This window comes from Symphalangus syndactylus, chromosome 17 (assembly GCF_028878055.3).
Source record: "Symphalangus syndactylus isolate Jambi chromosome 17, NHGRI_mSymSyn1-v2.1_pri, whole genome shotgun sequence".
Taxonomy (NCBI): Eukaryota; Metazoa; Chordata; class Mammalia; order Primates; family Hylobatidae; genus Symphalangus; species Symphalangus syndactylus.
In genome coordinates, this window is record NC_072439.2 from 96,349,836 (window position 1) to 96,367,699 (window position 17,864).

General features: G+C 52.4%; 2 protein-coding genes across 13 annotated transcripts in view; both read right to left on the minus strand.

Annotated features, from left to right (window-relative positions):
- Positions 1-14,241, minus strand: part of TMEM44 (transmembrane protein 44) — a 44,717-nt gene extending 30,476 nt beyond the window's left edge. For 7 of the 12 annotated variants that reach the window (XM_063622015.1, XM_063622009.1, XM_063622007.1 and 4 more), the window contains exons 1-6: positions 14,105-14,241; positions 13,165-13,293; positions 11,191-11,317; positions 8,630-8,723; positions 6,338-6,501; positions 6,032-6,118 (exon numbers count right to left, since the gene is read on the minus strand). In XM_063622015.1, the coding sequence (XP_063478085.1) occupies positions 6,032-6,118; positions 6,338-6,501; positions 8,630-8,723; positions 11,191-11,317; positions 13,165-13,293; positions 14,105-14,241 (738 nt within the window). The remainder of the gene's footprint in view (positions 1-6,031; positions 6,119-6,337; positions 6,502-8,629; positions 8,724-11,190; positions 11,318-13,164; positions 13,294-14,104) is intronic. The other 5 variants (XM_063622014.1, XM_063622013.1, XM_063622012.1 and 2 more) reach the window with 1 other exon arrangement.
- A 235-nt stretch (positions 14,242-14,476) lies between these two features.
- The window catches only part of LSG1 (large 60S subunit nuclear export GTPase 1), a 37,052-nt gene continuing 33,664 nt past the window's right edge, over positions 14,477-17,864 (minus strand). Inside the window, exon 14 of the mRNA XM_063622001.1 lies at positions 14,477-14,698. Coding sequence (XP_063478071.1) covers positions 14,477-14,698 — 222 coding nt within the window. The remainder of the gene's footprint in view (positions 14,699-17,864) is intronic.

The window sequence follows — 17,864 nt, forward strand, 5'->3', positions numbered from 1 at the left end:
AACTCTGGGAAACCTCCCCTTACGAACTCCACCCTAAGGGGAGCAAGCAACTCCCTTTTATGGGCCCTAACACATCCCTCCAGCAGAGTACCTTTGATTGATCATGACTCAGCTCTTTACACAGTCAGAGGGCTCCTGAGAGCTGGGCAGGGGTCCTCACCATCTCAGTGCCCAGCACCTGATGCTGGGCAGCGGCTCACCGATGTCCACTGGGAGAACGTGAGGGAGACTGGGATAGTTTGGACATTTGTCCCCCCAGATCTCATGTTGAATCGTAATCCCCAGTGTCGGAGGTGGGGCCTGGTGGGAGGTGGTTGGATCATGGGGTGGATTTCTCATGAATGGTTTGGCACCATCCCCTGGGTGCTGTCCTTGCGATATGAGTGAGTTCTCCTGAGATCTGGCTGTTCAAAAATGTGTGTGTGGCACCTTCCCTTCCACCCTCTTGCGCTCTCTCTCCCTCTCTGCCTGCTCACACTTTGCCTTCCGCCACGAGTAAAAGCTCCCTGAGGCCTCCCCAGAAGCCCAGCAGATGCTGGCGTCATGCTTGACAGCCTGCAAAACTGTGAGCCAATTACACCTCGTTTCTTTATAAGTGACCCAGCCTGAGGCATTCCTTTAGAGCAACGCACGAACAGCCTAACACAGAGACCGAATCAGAAGAGCTGAGGCCTGGCCCTTCTCTCCCTGGGACCACCGATTCTGACCCAGGTCACATGGGGAAGATCTGAAAAATGAGAGATGATATTCTGGAAATTTTAAAGCCAAGAGGACATTTCTGGAGAATACGTAATAAAACTATTGGTTCAATAAAAGGAAATATGCACTATTTATATTTATATGTAAGTGGCCTTTACATACAGAAAGTCACTATATATATATATGAATATGTATATACGCAAACACCATATATTTCTGATTATATACTTATATATTTAAATATATATGAATAAAAATTGTAAATTATATACAACTCATTAGATGAGTTGTATATAAACTAAATTATAATTCATTAGATGAGTTCATATATATACAAATTATAATTTTTATATAATTTAGTTTTATATAAATTAAATTATATATAGTTAAGTTTATATATAGTTTATATATATAATTCAGTTTATATATAATACATATAAAATTTAGTTTCTACATATAATATATATGAACTCATTAGATGACTCATTAAATATGTTCATTTGATGACCATATTTACAGATATATAGGCCTTGCCTACGGAATGGGAAAAATTCAGGAGAAAAAGCATGGTTTGGTCAATTTTGCCTCATTTTAAATTTAATTCTCAAAAAGAATCCTTAAGAGTGTCACATTCCCCTCTGCGTCCCCTCCAGTTTTGTCCCCAGGCCTCCCTGTGTCTGGCCTGCCCCCTGAGGACTGCTTAACCGAGCGAGCAGAATCCCACGCTTCTCCGTGGAGCAGCCGGCTGGGAGGGTGAGCCCTGGCCCACTGGGCCCAGAGGCTGAGGGTGGAGATGACGCCCCTTCCCATCGGCCCTTCCTACCTCACACAGGCAGCAGTACTGCTATGGCTAGAGGTGCCTGGGGCCCCCTGACCTAACCATCCACCACCATGTTACAGAGGACACTGACGGCCAGATGGGGGGTGGCAGGCAGAGCAGGGCTGGGCCTGGGCCTCCTGCCTCTTGGCCTTGCTCTTGCTGTTGCTCAGGCTGAACCGCACTGGGGAGCCCTCTGCCCTCGCTGGCGTGCTAACCCAGTGACAGTGCCCACTGTCCTCCAAATCAGTCCCTTCTCAGGGTCAGTCCTGGGGCCGACCCTGAAAAAATTAGAGAGCTCTATTTATCTGCAGTGCCAGACGTACAGTAGGTGCTTAATCACTGCTTGAAGAACGGAACTGGATTGTGGCTGGATGAGACATGGCAGTCCCCCTCCAACCTAGGCAGGCCTTGCCTACAGACAGGACAGAGACCGGTGGCACAACCCAGCCTGGGCTGCCGGGCACATCCATGTAAGGGGCTGGAGGCAGGACAGGCCTCGGATGGTCTCTGCAGCGGCCAGGACTCCTGGTGTCAGCACGCTTCACTCATCAGTGGGTGTTTCGTACCCCTGTCCCATTCAAGGACTCACTCCTGCAGCAACGGGAACTTTCCCACCAAAGCCACCCAGCCACCTTCTCCTCAGCAACCTCACCATGGCCAAATTAGGAGCAGCTTCTGAGAGCCAGGGTCTGAAGCCATGCTGGTCTGGCTTCCCAGCACACCCCACACCCTGCCGGGTTTCTCCCTATGAAGGGAACCCTAGCTCTGAGCTCTTCTTCCTGGAACCAGAGTCACTGAGAGGTGGCAGCAGCTCCTTCCCTAGAAATACAGCATGTTTCCTTTGCTGAGTCTCCAGTGCAATCTCTCTCTATCGTCCTGCCCAGGGGCCCTCAGGCTTCAGTACCTTGTAGTGATGGGGAGACGACTACCTCCTAAGACAGGGGTGATGCTGGTGGCTCTCCAGATGCTGGGCACTGTGCAGTGTCTTACCCTGAACAGGGTAAGACAGGAAGGGGCCGGGCACAGTGGCTCACACCTGTAATCCCAGCACTTTGGGAGGCCGAGGCAGGTGGATCACCTGAGGTCAGGAGTTCGAGACCAGCCTGGCCAACATGGAGAAACCCCGTCTCTACTAAAAATACAAACATTAGCTGGGCATGGGTGCATGCCTATAGTCCCAGCTACTAGGGAGACTGAGGCAGAAGAATCGCTTGAACCCAGGAGGCGGAGTTTGCAGTGAGCCGAGATCGCGCCATTGCACTCCAGCCTGGCTGACAAGTGAAACTCCGTCTCAAATAAAAAAATACCAGGAAGGGGCCCACCCGCAACCTCTTCCCTGTCTTGGTTCTGTTCTCTGAGACTTAAGAGAACAAGGCTGCTCTTTCTGCCCCCACACAGCCCTTCTGATTCCTGTACTCATCAGCTTCGTTTTTTCCAGGCCAGATTAAATTGCTCTCTAAGTGTTTGCTGACCCTTACCATGATCAGGCCCCAGATGCCTGCAGTGCAGTGGGAAATGACACAGACAAGGCCGCTGCCTGCAAGGTGCTAACATTCCACCTCAGGACCGGGCAGCAACCGGGAAAATAAAGGGGCACATTTCAGGGTGTCACAAATGCTCTGAAGAAAATAAAGCAGAGTGAGGGGACACAGTGGTGGGGCTGGCCTGGGGGCTGTTTTAGGTGGGGTGGTGTTATGAGTTGCAATGTGTGCCCCCAGAAGATGTTGAAGTCCCTAGGCCAGGCGTGGTGGCTCAAACCTGTGATCCTAGCACTCTGGGAGGCCAAGGCGGGCGGATCACTTGAGGTCAGTAGTTCGAGACCAGCCTGGCCAACATGGTGAAATCTCGTCTCTACTAAAAATACAAAAATTAGCCAGGCATAGTGGCGTGCGCCTGTAATCCCAGCTACTTGGGAGGCTGAGGCACAGAATCACTGGAACCCGGGAGGCAGAGGTTGCAGTGAGCCAAGATTGCATCATGCACTCCAGTCTGTGCAACAGAGCAAGACTCTGTCTCAAAAAAAAAAAAAAAAAAAAAGATGTTGAAGTCCCAACCCCCAGTGTCTGTGAATGTGGCCTTATTTGGAAATAGGGTCTTTGTGGATGATCAAGTCAACATGAGGTCATTAGGATGGGTCCTATTCCATTGTCCTTATAAAAAGGAGCAAGCCAGACACAGAAAGGTACAGAGGGAAGGCCACGTGAAACCCAGAGTTACCACAAGCCAAGGAGCTACCCGAACCTGGGAGAGGAGCAAGGCCTGGAACAGATCCTTCCCTAGCGCCTGCAGAGGGAGCACGGCCCTGCCGGCACCTCGATCTCAGACTTCTGACCTCTGGCACTGAGACAATAAACGTCTGTTGTTGAAAGTTAGTGGCACTGGCCGGGCGCGGTGGCTCACGCTTGTAATCCCAGCACTTTGGGAGGCCGAGGCGGGCGGATCACGAGGTCAGGAGATCGAGACCACGGTGAAACCCCGTCTCTACTAAAAATACAAAAAATTAGCCGGGCGTGGTGGCGGGCGCCTGTAGTCCCAGCTGCTCGGAGAGGCTGAGGCAGGAGAATGGCGTGAACCCCAGAGGCGGAGCTTGCAGTGAGCCGAGATTGCGCCACTGCACTCCATCCTGGGCGACAGAGCGAGACTCCGTCTCAAAAAAAAAAAAAAAAAAAAAAAAGAAAGTTAGTGGCACTTTGTTACGACAGCCCGGGCGGCCAGGGCACGGTCCCAGCTTCTTCAAAGGCGTTCGTGCAATGTGGTCTCCCAGCTCTGACACCACCCAGGAGAGCCACCCCGGTGGGCTGCTGAGCTGAGTCCAGTGCTCACCACTCTCCCCTCCATTAATCTAAAGACAGGACACCTGCTGATAAGTCCCAGGCCCCACCAGGCTTCTGGCAGTCACAGCACAGAATGCAGCTTCACTGACTTCACCAACAACTGCGAACAACCCTCCAGCCCTGAATCCTGTTCCCCTGGAGCTGCTATTCAACCAAGATGCTCTTGGGCAAGTAATTTTTTTTTTTTTTTGGATGGACTAGTGCTCAGTCACCTAGGATGGAGTGCAGCGGCACGATCTCGGCTCACTGCAACCCCCACCTCCTGGATTCAAGTGATCCTCCCTGCCTCAGCCTCCAGAGTAGCTGGGATTACAGGCACCCGCCACCACGCCTGGCTAATTTTTGTACTTTTGGTAGAGATGGGGTTTCAGCATGTTGGCCAGGATGGCCTTGAATTCCTGACCTCAGGTGATCCACCCGCCTCGGCCTCCTGAAGTGCTGGGATTACAGGCTTGAGCCACCGCACCCAGCTGATTCTTTTCAGACTCAATGGGCCTATGACATGCCATGGAGTTGGGCTTGCCCACTGTCCGTCAGTGAGACAGGAACGGTTGTCTCAGAGTCGTCTGCAGAGGAAACTTGGCAGAGCAGCTGTCACACGTCCACAGTGTCTTGCTGTTTCTCAGGCGCTTTCACGCGTGGGGGCTTTTCCTGTGTGCTCTCCTCTGCCGATGGCCTTTCCCTAGCCTGTGTCCTCAAATTCATGTTCCCTTCTGAGGTAACATGAGGCCTCCCCACCACCCCACGGTCTGGCAGTGTGAAGTTTTCACCCTTGCTCATTTGAGGAGCGTAGGAGCCTTCTCTCTCTCTTCTGAAACCCCAAACGTTTGTTTCTATCTTTCTTGAAGCGTGAGGAGATGCTGCTTCACCTTCCCGTGTCTTCCGTGAGACTGTGAGCTCCCGGAGGGCAAGCACTCGCCCCTGCTCACATCTTACCCCCCACAGCACTGGCTGACAGAGGGCCTCCCTCAATGTGGATGCCTGGAGAATGCCTGCCAATAAGACACTCTTTTTTTTTTTGAGACGGAGTCTCGCTCTGTCGCCCAGGCTGGAGTGCGATGGCATAATCTCGGCTCACTACAACCTCTGCCTCCCAGGTTCAAGCGATTCTCCGCCTCAGCCTCCAGAGTAGCTGGGACTACAAGCATGCACCACCATGCCTGGCTAATTTTTGTATTTTAGTAGAGACAGGGTTTCACCGTGTTGGTCAGGCTGGTCTCGAACTCCCGACCTCAAGTGATCCGCCCGCCTCGGTCTCCCAAAGTGCTGGGATTCCAGGCGTGAGCCCCCGCGGCCGGCCTAAGACACTCTTGATCTACACAGAACCTCACACCTCGCTGCCTGGAGTCTCTCAAATCTCTTTCTCTCATGGGTTTAGCCTCAGGGGCTTTTTCCTCAGAGCCTGCTTTTCATTTGCTATAGGAAACGGGGAAGAACGCACGGGCTTTCCCCGAGAGGCTCGCGCCGTCCTCAGGACGCCCTGGGTGGGCTGCCCACTCTCCACACATACCCCCCGCCCTTGCTGTCATACATACTAACGCTCTTCAGAAAAAGCTGAGTCCACGTGCATGCACCCACGGTGACACCACACCCCCACCCCATGACCCTCTCAGGATGCTCCCAGATGCCCTGAGACCTGCCATGTGACCCACAGTCCCAGCCCCACCCCCGGCCTCACAGTTCTGGAGAGAGGGGGGATCCGAGAAGCCCAGGAGCCAAAGGCGGCGATGCTACCCAGCAGGTAGCCGAAGATCTCAGTATTTCCCTGCAAGAACGAACAGGTGATCCACCATCAGCACTCTGCAGAGACTGCCCATGTGCCCCAAGAAACAGCCAAAGCTCAGGAGTCCTTTTCTGCTTTTAGAGGGTTTCTTCCAACAAAGGAAGGCTTAACCCCACTCCCCCAGCCTCCGCCTCATCCCACCACAGGCATTTGGCAGGACATGCAATACCCCGGGTCTTCCCCACGGTGGCCCAGCCTCACCTGCAGCAGGCTGGCCAGCAACCTCCGCTGCGGCCCCCGGATGGTGGCTGAAGCCTTTGGGACAGCAACCCAGAGCGCCCAGCATGGGCCCAGGATCAGCGGCAGGGCCAGGGCAAACACACTGGCCCTGAGGTGCCGCCTCCTCCTCTCTCGGGCTTCCCGACCTGCAAAAGACACCAAAATCCCGCATGGCTCCTGGAACCCAGACCTTGTCAGATCAGACAGCTGCGTGGGAAGAACTGGTGTCAGCTCCCCACATGATGCTAAAGCGGGTTCCCACGTTATTCTGCAGGCCAGCTCCTCCCCACCCTTCAGGGCCCTGTAGTTGTACCCCCTCTTCAAGGAGCCTTTCCTCTCCACCACTGATTGCACACCCCGCCCCCATAAGGTGCTGTTCTCCTTCCTTAGGCGGAGATGACATTATCTTCTCTCATATGCATCTGCATGCAGACAGCAGTGCCTCTTCTGGAGTAGAGCTCCTAAGGATAAGGAACCATCCCCTGGTGGTTTCTACAGTCTCCACAGAGCAGAACTGGTATAAGCGTGGTATAAGCATCGACCAGTGAATCAGTGACGGCACCATCGGGAACTGTGCGCAGGACAAACAGCAAGGAGCAGTGTCTTTGTCCTTGAACTATAAGATAGGCACTCCTCTGAGCAATTCTGCTTATTTTTCCTTTTAGAAATGAGGTCTCACTAGGTTGCCCAGGCTGGACTTGAACTCCTGGGCTCAAGCGATCTCCCACCTTGGCCTCATAAGTGGCTGGGATTCCAGGTGTAAGCCACTGCCCAGCTCTCTCCTGAGAAACTCTAAAAAGAGCATTTCTCTCCTGGGCAGCATTGAGCCGCTGAGGGCATGCTGCACTACACACTGATGCAGCATCCCCTCTGATTTATTTATTTTTGAGACAGGGTCTTGCTCTGTCACCCAGGCTGGAGTGCAGCAGCACAATCACAGCACACTGCAGCCTCCACCTCCTGGGCTCAAGTGATCCTCCCACCTCAGTCTCCTGAGTAGCTGGGACCACAGGCATGTACCATCATGCCCAGTTACTTTTTAAAATGTTTGTAGAGATAGGGTCTTGCTATGTTGCCCAGGCTGGCCTCAAACTTTCGGCCTCAAGCAATCTTCCCAGCTCAGCCTCCCAAAGTGCTGGGATTACAGGCATGAGCCACCGCACCACGTAGTTCGGAGTTTTGCTCTTGTCGCCCACGTTGGAGTGTAGTGGTGTGATCTGCCTCCAGTTCCCAGGTTTAAGCGATTCTCCTGCCTCAGCCTCCTGAGTAGCTGGGATTACAGGTGCATGCCCCCATGTCCAGCTAATTTTTGTGTTTTTTTAGTAGAGACAGGTTTTCACCATGTTGGCCAGGCTGGTCTTGAACTCCTGACCTCAAATGATCTGCTTGCCTCGGCCTCCCAAAGTGCTGCGATTACAGGTGTGAGCCACCACGCCCGGCCCCTCATCCCCTCTTTTTGAACAAGGGCCCAAGCACATGGCTGACCCTTCTCAAGAAGCCCCAACTGTAGATACTCGGGGCCACTCATCCTGGCCCAGTCATTTCCAGCCCCTGCTGTGCCTGTGGTGCCCCGTGCCCATTCCTGGCATCCACTTCCAATAGCTGTGAAGCTTCGCTTGACCACCCCGAGCTTGCACACTAAGCTGTCACTGTTCATGCCCATGCCCTGCTCCATGCCTCCTCCTAGCCTTTGCCCATGCTGCTCTGTGAGCCTGGAGTGCCCTGCCTGTGGCCCCAGCTCTAGTGCCCCATGCTTCCTTGACACCGGTAGCCCTTCCCTCCCTCTGGCTGCCCACAGTGTGCACACACCTCCAAGCTGGCAGCCCTAACGAGACCCTCTCCTTTTTTGCGGGGGTGTTGTTTTCGTTTTTTGTTTTTTTTTGAGACGGAGTCTCGCTCTGTCACCCGGGATGGAGTGCAACGGCGCAGTCTTGGCTCACTGAAACCTCCACCTCCCGGGTTCAAGCGATTCTCCTGCCTCAGCTTCCCGAGTAGCTGGGACTACAGGCACCTGCCACCACACCTGGCTAATTTTTGTATTTTTAGTAGAGACAGGGTTTCACCATGTTCGCCAGTCTCGATCTCCTGACCTCATGATCCACCCACCTCAGCCTCCCATAGTGCTGGGATTACAGGTGTGAGCCACCGCATCCAGCCCTTCTCCTTTGTTTGTGCCTGGCTGGGGCCCACTCAGGGAGTAGTAAGGAGTAGGCATTCAGCGTGCTGATGAATGAATGTGTGAATAAAGACAGGAAAAGACAGCCACACACTCACCTGAATTAGACTTGAATTTGGATCCACAGACTGGGAAGAGAATGAACATAAAGTTCACTAAGTCAATAGCTGCTAGGTAGGCACCAGTGAAAACCTGGGAGCAAACGGGAAGAGAGTCTTGGCATTCAAGCATCTTTCCTCAGCCCCTGCAGCGTCTGTCATCTGGGACCCTGTATCGCATGGGTTACACTGATGCAGTGCTTCCACATGTATTCCTCTGGGGACACCTCCCGCCAACCCCGGAAAAGTCCATTATCATCTCCACTTGGCTGATGAGGAGATGAGGTATTTACATGACTGAACCCAAGGTACGCAGGTGCCCACCAGTAGGGTTGGGATAAGAGCCCAGCCCTCCAGCTCTATTCCACACCCTTCCCACTGCATGAGGCAGTCTCTGCTGTGTACCTTTGGCCCACTGAGCTTCTCTGGCCCTCAGTTTCCTCATCTGTAAAACGAGCATACTAACAGTGCCTCCCTCAAAGACTGTCAGGAAGGTTACTTGAGACAGTACATGGGCAGTGTTTAGACCAGTGTCTATGGGAAAGCAAACTACCTCTACAGGCACCAGCTACTCTGATAGTAGAGTTAGCGGTGAAGAACTTGCATTGTGGAGTTTGAACCTTGCAATCTTGGCACTGCTACTTATTAGATAGGGGACCCTTAACCTCTCTATGCTTCAGTCTCCACGTCTATAGAACAGGAATAATGAGGACACTCACGTCATAGGATGCTGGGATCCAGGAGTCAACACAAAAAGGTCTGTAGTACCAAGTATGTAGTTAAGTTTTTAATAAATATTATTATTGGACTTGAGCTGGGACCTATGGCATTTTCTTTTTTTTGAGATGAAGTCTTGCTGTTGCCTAGGCTGGAGTGCAGTGGCGCGATCTCGGCTTACTGCAACCTCTGCCTCCTGGGTTCAAACAATTCTCCTGCCTCAGCCCACTGAGTAGCTGGGACTACAGGCACACGCCACCACGCCCAGCTAGGTTTCTCCATGTTGGCCAGGCTGGTCTCGATCTCCTGACCTCAGGCGATCTGCCCGCCTCAGCCTCCCAAAGTGCTGGGATTGCAGGCGTGAACCACTGCGCCCGGCCGGCCCTATTGTATTCTATTAGCTAATGAGAATGGGCATCCAAAATGAAAGGTGACTTGCTTTTGAGACAACACTGCTCAAAGCAGGGTCTAGAATGCTCCATATCTGTGCTCTGCCCACTGAGCTGCCTTCCTTCATTTCTACCTGGATGGTCATAAGGCCAAGACCAGTCCCATGAGGTGCCTTCACAGGAAGGCACAACAGGTTTTCCTGGGGATACGTGTTTTGGGATAGGAGCCTTCCACACAGGTTTGTTTGAGGGCCTAGGCTTTCGGGAAACTTGAAACTGCTTCTCACTTGCCCCAAAGCCTACACCACTACCTGGGAAAGGATTCAGCCACCCTACATCAGCTGGGGCTGGGTCAAAGCTCTAAATAACTATCTATTGGGCACCTACTAGGTGCCAGGTGCTGTTTTAAGTGATGGGGATAGAGCACTGAACAAATCCTTGCCCTTGTAGAGTTGACATTCCAATGGGAGTTCACATACAAGAAGTAATAAACAGGTCAGGCGTGGTGGCTCAGGCCTGTAATCCTAGCACGTTGGGAGGCCGAAGCAGGCAGATTGTCCTGAGGTCAGGAGTTTGAGACCAGCCTGGGCAACATGCTGAAACCCGTCTCTATTAAAAATACCAAAAATTAGCCAGTGTGGTGGTATGCGCCTGTAATCCCAGTTACTCGGCTGAGGCAGGAGAATTGCTTGAACCCAGGAGACGGAGGCTGCAGTGAGCCAAGACCACGCCATTGCACTCCAGCCTGGGCGACAGAGCAAGACTCTGTCTCAAAAAAAAAAGGAATACACAGAAATAAAGTATATGGTGTATTAGGGATTAAGCTGTAGAAAAAAATAGATTAGAATACGGGAATTCAGAACACTGGTGGAAGAGGTGGGTCACCATTATAAGCAGGGGAGGTCTTATTGAGAAGGTGACTTTTTTTTGCTTGTTTGTTTTTTGAGACAGAGTCTTGCTCTGTCGCCCAGGCCGGAGTGCAGTGGGGTGATCTCGGCTCACTGCAACCTCTGCCTCCCAGGTTCAAGTGATTCTCCCTGCCTCAGCCTCCCGAGTAGCTGGGATTACAGGCGTGCACCACATCTGGCTAATTTTTGTATTTTTAGTAGAGACAGGGTTTCACCATGTTGGCCGGGCTGGTCTCGAACCCCTGACCTCAAGTGATCTGCCCGCCTTGGCCTCCCAAAGTGCTGATTACAGTGTGAGCCACCGCTCCTGGCCATGAGAAGTGACTTTTGAGCAAAGACTTGAAGGACTAAGCAGGGAGCCAAATAGATATCGGGAACAAGAGCCTTTGAACAAGGCAGAAAGAACAGCAAGGCACAGGTTCTGAGGTGACACTGTGCTATGCATGTTGAAGCAACAAGACAGAAGCCACCACGGCTGCAGCAGAGAGAAAGGCCAGGCCTCTCTTAGTGCTGGCCTAAGCCACTGTCAGCTGTAGGCCCAACATACCTGGATTGTGAGCTGTCTGGCCAGAACAGCCCCGACGGTGTCACACAGACTGGTCAGGAGGCAGCACGCAGCACACAGCACTGACTGGTCCTGTCTGGATTTCTGTGCACATCTCAGATAGAGAAGCCTGGGGTGACAGGGTGTGGACAGAACACAGGATCCGTGAGTTTGGACCCAAACTCGTGCATCTGAAAAGGGCAACTGTGACCCTGCATCCTCAGGGAGCGCTTTCTCCCCGAGGTACGTAGGACGTGTTTTTGAACTGAGTTTACAGATGGGAGACAATCACCAGACTCAGAGCCGCCTGTCCGGACGCCCATGGCAGGAGCGAGGCCTCGTGAGATGTGAAGACACCGCCTCTTTGGATGAAGAGGAATTACTTTCCAACTCCAAATCAGGACGGCTCCATTTGATGACCCCCCACCTAGCACTGAAAAAGCAGCCATCGGGTTTTATTTTTTGAAAAGGAAACAGGAGGGTTATAAAAGTAACTCAGGCTGCGTACGGTGGCTCATGCCTGTAATCCCAGCACTTTGGGAGGCCGAGGAAGGAGGATCCTCTGAAGTCAGGAGTTCGAGACCAGCCTGGCCAACATGGTGAAACCCTGTCTCTACTAAAAATACAAAAATTAGCTGGGTGTGGTGGCGAGTGCCTGTAATCCCAGCTACTCAGGAGGCTGAGGCAGAAGAATTGCTTGAACCCAGGTGGCATAGGTTGCAGTGAGCCAAGATCGTGCCACTGCACTCCAGCCTGGGCGACCAAGCGAGACTCTGTCTCAGAAAAAAAAAAAGTAACCCAACCACTGCAGATAACTGCAGAGCAGAGTTAATTGCCTGAATTAAAAAGACAACTTGTTTCTCTGAAATAAATTCAAGTGAAATTCTTCTAAACCATCTGTGAAGTGGGGCAGCCTGGCTTCTGCTGGCCTGTGTCCATGTTTTTTACACAGAGAGCCCTTTTGGCACTTTGGGCTGTCCCTCCCTCAGTGCCCCCACTGTCGCTTCTCCCCTTACAGCCCCTCCCCAGTCCATATCCACCGGAGAAGATGCACGGAAGGGCAGGAAGGGACTGGCTGTTTCTATCAGCGTCACTGATAGGGCCCCTGAAACATGTCATACATGCCTCCTTGCTACATTTCTCTGGAGACACAGAGGCAGGGCGGCAGCTCTCGCTTCATTTCCACTCACCAGAGGGTGGTACTCATTCCACATCCTTAGGACTATTTAGCTGCTTCTGAGCGCCTGTCCTTGGGAATGGTGGATGAGGACGGAAGGCTCTTGGCTTTCTAAACATTTCCTGACCTGCTGGCCCAAGCCTGAAGCTCACAGTGGCAACATCAACTTTAATCTGGGCCCTGGGTTCCTAAAACCAATTCAAGACCAAGGAGTGGAGATTCTTAAAGTGGAGACTCCCAGAGGTGGACCCAAATTAGAAATAATGTATATCAACCCTCCCATTTGAGAGGACAAAACTGAGGCCTCTGCTGAGAAGGTGAGTTAATGGTGGTCTTCTGGCTTCACAAGCAGGGGCTTTGCTCCGTACCCTGTTGCTCTCAGCCACTTCCCCAGCTCTTGGGGCCAGGGTGCCGGCTGACCTTAACCCAGCCCACATACCACTCGAAGACACATTCTTCTAAGAGAAAGGGGAGCAGGGGAGGTTCAGGGATGGCAAGTTCCTGAAAACAAGTGGGTATGTCCAGATCCCAGGCAGGGTGAGAAGCAGAGGCTCGCTCTTAACCCCTCCAAGGTTGGCAAAGTGCCTAAGAGTGCTGGTCTGAGGACAGCTGTGAGGAACAAATGGATAATGCATGTCCCGTGCCTTGTTAGTTTCCAGCCTCTGATCTGGACAGTTTAATCTCTTTTACCAGCCTGCCCCTTTTCAGTAGGATCTGGGGTTTTCCTTTCACTCAGACAAGTTATTTAACCTCTCAGAACCTCAGGGTTCCCTACTGAAAGTGGGGGTAACAGTACCTACCTCCTGGTGCTGATATTGTGAGTGGCAGGCATTGAATGAGTTAATGAATGCAACGCTGGGCCCATAGTAAATGTTCTAGGCGTCTTTTTATTTGTATTCCAGTCACTGGGTAGTGGGGCTGCAGGATCTCTGCAATACGACCAAATGCCTTAGGAGAATATCCACTGAGTGCCTACGGGGAGACAGTTCTAACCTCTCCCAGGGGTGCTGGTCCTTTCTCCCCTGCCAGGGAATGCTTGGGCGGCACCATCCTGGGCACTGCTAGTGGATTTCCATGCCTAGGACAGAGCGGCTGAGGACCTGGAGATTCACTCTTAGAACTTAGGCTACCGTGGGCATCTGGACAAACCAGTCCAGGTGCTGGACAGACCAGGGCAAAGACAGGCCAGTTTAATCATCACTACCTCCCTTCCCACCTAAGAGGACTTTGGGTAAACTGAGGCCAGAAACATCAAGGGACTTGCCAAGGTCCTAAGAGTTGGTGGCCTAGCTGGAGTAATACAAATGATGTTTAATGAGCATTTACTAAGTGCTTTAACGGTACTGATTCATTGAATCCTCCCATCATCCTATGAGGTATTATCTCCAGTCATAGGAGGCCCAGAGAAGTTCTGGAGCTTGCCCAGGTCACACCGCGAGTCAATAGGATAGGGCTGACAACAGCACCCAGGGCTCGCGGTGTCCTCGGGGCCCCATCCGCTGCACCACCCAGCCTCCTCCCTTTGGCTCACAGCCCGGCTTCCCTGTGCGTGGGATCCGGAAAGAAGTATCCCACTTCAGTCTACAGAGCAATGTTCCATTGGATCCTATTACTGAGCCATCTCCTTCATCCATCCCCGTTTCCGCCCCCTCCTCTAGGTTTCCGAGAGGGGGCAGCAGGGGCGTGGCGCCCGTTTCCCTGCCCGACAGCCCCCCGACCCCCGACCCCGGGCCCCATTACAGCGCGTGGGCGGCGATCCAGCAGGAGGAGGCGCAGATCCACAGGCCGAAGGAGATGCAGACGCGGTGGCGGGCGAAGCAGCGGTCCAGGTAGTCCCAGTCCCAGAGCGCGGGCGCGGGGCTGGGCGCCTCCCCCATGGCGCGGCTGGGCGCGCGGCGCCGGGCGGGGGACCTGGGCACAGCCTCCCTCGCCGCGGGCAGCCTCGAGCACCGCCGCCTCGCGTCCCCTTCTCTGGGTTCCGTTCCGCCGCGGCGCCTCCGGCCCAGCGCACCGACCGCAAGCAGAGAAGGGCGCGCTCCCGGGCGCGGGCGGCGGCGGCGGCGAAGGCGCCGGGGAAAAGTTTCCGGGACCGCGCGCTCCCCACCCCTCGCGCTATTGTCGGGGGTCGGCGGGGCGGAGGCCGCCCCCCAGCGGCGGGAGCCGGGAGCTGCCCGGGCACAAAGACTGCGGCCCCCGCCCCCCGCCGACCTCTTCGCGGTCACCCACCTCCAACATCCTGGCCGGAGCGGGGCGGGCGACTGGGCTCGGGGAGGACCTAGTCCCTGCCGGTCGCTGTAAGGCACGGCGTCCCTTCCTGCATATTCGGCACATTTCCTGAGCCAACAGCAACGAATTGCGCTGCTGAGGCGCATGGGTGCTGGGATCCCGAGGTGATGGGGGCCCTGGTCCTGATCGCCGACAGGGCGCAGTAAAAAGGGTGGGGTGCAAGGCCAGGAAGGAGGAAACAAAGGGGCCGGAGAACAAATACCCCCACATCGGCCTCTCACTCTCCTTTCTGAAGCTGTCAACGGCACCCTGCGCCCCCAGGCAGTCGCCCAAGCCGGGCTCCTGGATGCCATCCTAGCCCACCGCCCCCGCAGCCAAGAGCTGGTTATCTCTGCAACCGGCCGCCTCCTGTCCAGCCACACGCCGCACAGTTCAAGTACACAGGGCTGTTTTTCTTTTCTTGAGAGTAAACTATTACTGTAATTTTTAAATCTCCTTATCGATTTTAGTAACTTTGTTTAAAGCAAGACATGACTTGAAAAAAATTTCTACAGAAGGAGCAGGATTGAAAAAGAGAAAAAAATCATTTCTTTTTTTAATTTTCAAAAACTACAGCTTTATTTAGATGTTATTTATATGCCATAAACATAATATTTTTTTTTTTTTTTGAGACAGAGTCTCACTCTGTTGCCCAGGCTGGAGTGCAATGACGCCGTCTTGGCTCACTGCAACCTCCACCTCCCAGGTTCAAGCAATTCTCCTGCCTCAGCCTCCCAAGTAGCTGGGACTACAGGTGCGTGCCAACACACCCGACTAATTTTTGTATTTTTAGCGGAGACGGTGTTTCACCATGTTGGCCAGGCTGGCCTTGAACTCCTGACCTCGTGATCTGCCCGCCTCAGCCTCTTAAAGTGCTGGGATTACAGGCGTGAGCCAACACATCCAGCCTACGTAGTACTTTTAAAATGTACAATTCTGGCCAGGCACGGTGGCTCATGCCTGTAGTCCCTGCACTTTGGGAGGCTGAGGCAGGCAGATCACTTGAGTTCAGGAGTTCAAGACCAGCCTGGTCAACATGGTGAAACACCGTCTGTACTAAAAATACAAAAATTAGCTGGGCATGGTGGTGTGCGCCTGTAATCCCAGCACTTTGGGAGGCCAAGGCGGGTGGATCACTTGAGGTCAGGAGTTTGAGACCAGCCTGGCTAACATGGTGAAACCCCATTTCTACTAAAAATACAAAAATTAGCCGGGCATGGTGGCGGGTGCCTGTAATCCCAGCTACTTGGGAGACTGAGGCAGGAGAATCGCTTGAACCTGGGAGGCGGAGATTGCTGTGAGCTGAGATGGTGCCACTGCACTCCAGCCTGGTTGACAGAGCAAGACTCCATCTCAAAACAAAAAATAAAATGTACAATTCAGCAGTTTTTAGTGTATGCATAGCGTTGTGCAAGCAACATCATTGTCTGCTTTTAGAACATTCTCATCACCCCCAGCTGAAAAGAACCTGGCCCACTGGCAGTTATTCTCCACTCCCCTCAACACTCCCAGCCCAGGAATCACAAACCTACCTTCTGTCTCTACGGATTTGCCCATTTCGGACATTCCACATCAATGGAATCATCCGCTATGTGACCTTTCTGTGACTTTCACTTAGCATGTTTTCAAGGTTCATTCATGTTGCTGCAGGCATCAGTACTTCATTCCTGTTTATGGCTCATCATAATACATTGTATGGATATTTTTATACCACATTTCGTTTATCCACTCATTAGTGGGATGTTTGGATTGCTTTCACCTTTGGGCTATTATGAATAATGCTGCTCTGAACATTCGTGCACAAGATTTTGTGTGGACACAGGTCTCATGTTCTCTTGGGTATATACCCAGCAGTGTCCTTGCTGGGGTCTATGGTAACTGTGTTTAATGTTTTGAGGAGTTGCCAGACTATTTTCCAAAGTGGCTGCACTATTTTAGTGGTTCACTGTGTTTTCAAAGTTATGATTTGGCTTGCTAAGGTGGCTCATGCCTGTAATCCCAGCACTCTGGGAGGCCAAGGTGGGAGGATCAATGGAGCCCAGGAGTTGGAGACCAGCCTAGACAACATAGGGAGACCCCAGTCTCTCAAAACAAAACAAAGTTATAACCTCTCAGGAGAAATGAAATCTAATCACTAATTTGATGGTATTACATTGGTGCAAAAGTAATTGTGGTTTTGGCTATAAAAGTACCTTGGTGCAGGCCGGAAGTGGTAGCTCACACCTGTAATCACAGCACTTTGGGAGGCTGAGGCGGGTGGATCACTTGAGGTCAGGAGTTCCGGACCAGCCTGGCCAACATGGTGAAACCCTGTCTCTACTAAAAATACAAAAATTAGCCGGGTGTGGTGGCAGTCACCTGTAATCCCAGCTACTCGGGAGGCGGAGGCAGGAGAATTTCTTGAACCTGGGAGGCAGAGGTTGCAGTGAGCTGAGATCACACCACTGCACTCCAGCCTTGGCAACAGAGGACGGCTCTGTCTCAAAAAAAAAAAAAAAAAAAAAAAAGCAACAGATAAAAGTACTTTGGTACAAAAGTAATTGCAGTTTTGGCCATTAAAAGTAAGCTTTGGTGCAAAAGTAATTGCGCTTTTGGCCATTAAAAGTAAGCTACTTTTTTTGGCCATTAAAAGTGGCTTGCATTTAATGGTCAAAACCGCAATTACTTTTGCACCCAACTATATTAGGTGGAGCCTTTAGGAACCAGAAAGCAGGCCCTTCAACTAAATCTGCACCTTGACCTCGGACTTCCCAGCTCCCACAACTGTGAAAAACAAATCTGTGTTATTTACATGCCACTCAGTCCAAAGTATTTTGTTATAGTAGCTCAAATAGACTAAGACAGGCATTGTGTTAGGAGCTGGGAACACACTATTGAGTAAAACAGACATGGGTCCTACTTCCATGGAGCTTACAGTCCAATAGGAGAGACAGAAATTAAGCAAGCAACTGGCGGGGCACTGTAGCTCATGCCTGCAATCCCAGCAATTCAGGGGCTGAGGCGAGTGGATCACTTGAGCTCTGGAATTCGAGGTCAGCCTAAGTAACATGGCGAAACCCCAAGTCTACAAAAACTACAAAAAATTAGCCTGGCGTGGTTGCATGCATCTGTAGTCCCAGCTACTTGGGAGGCTGAGATGGGAGGATCACTTGAGCCCTGGAGGCGGAGGTTGCAGTGAGTTGAGACTGCACCACTGCACTCCAGCCTGGGCAACAGAGCAAGACCGTGTCTCAAA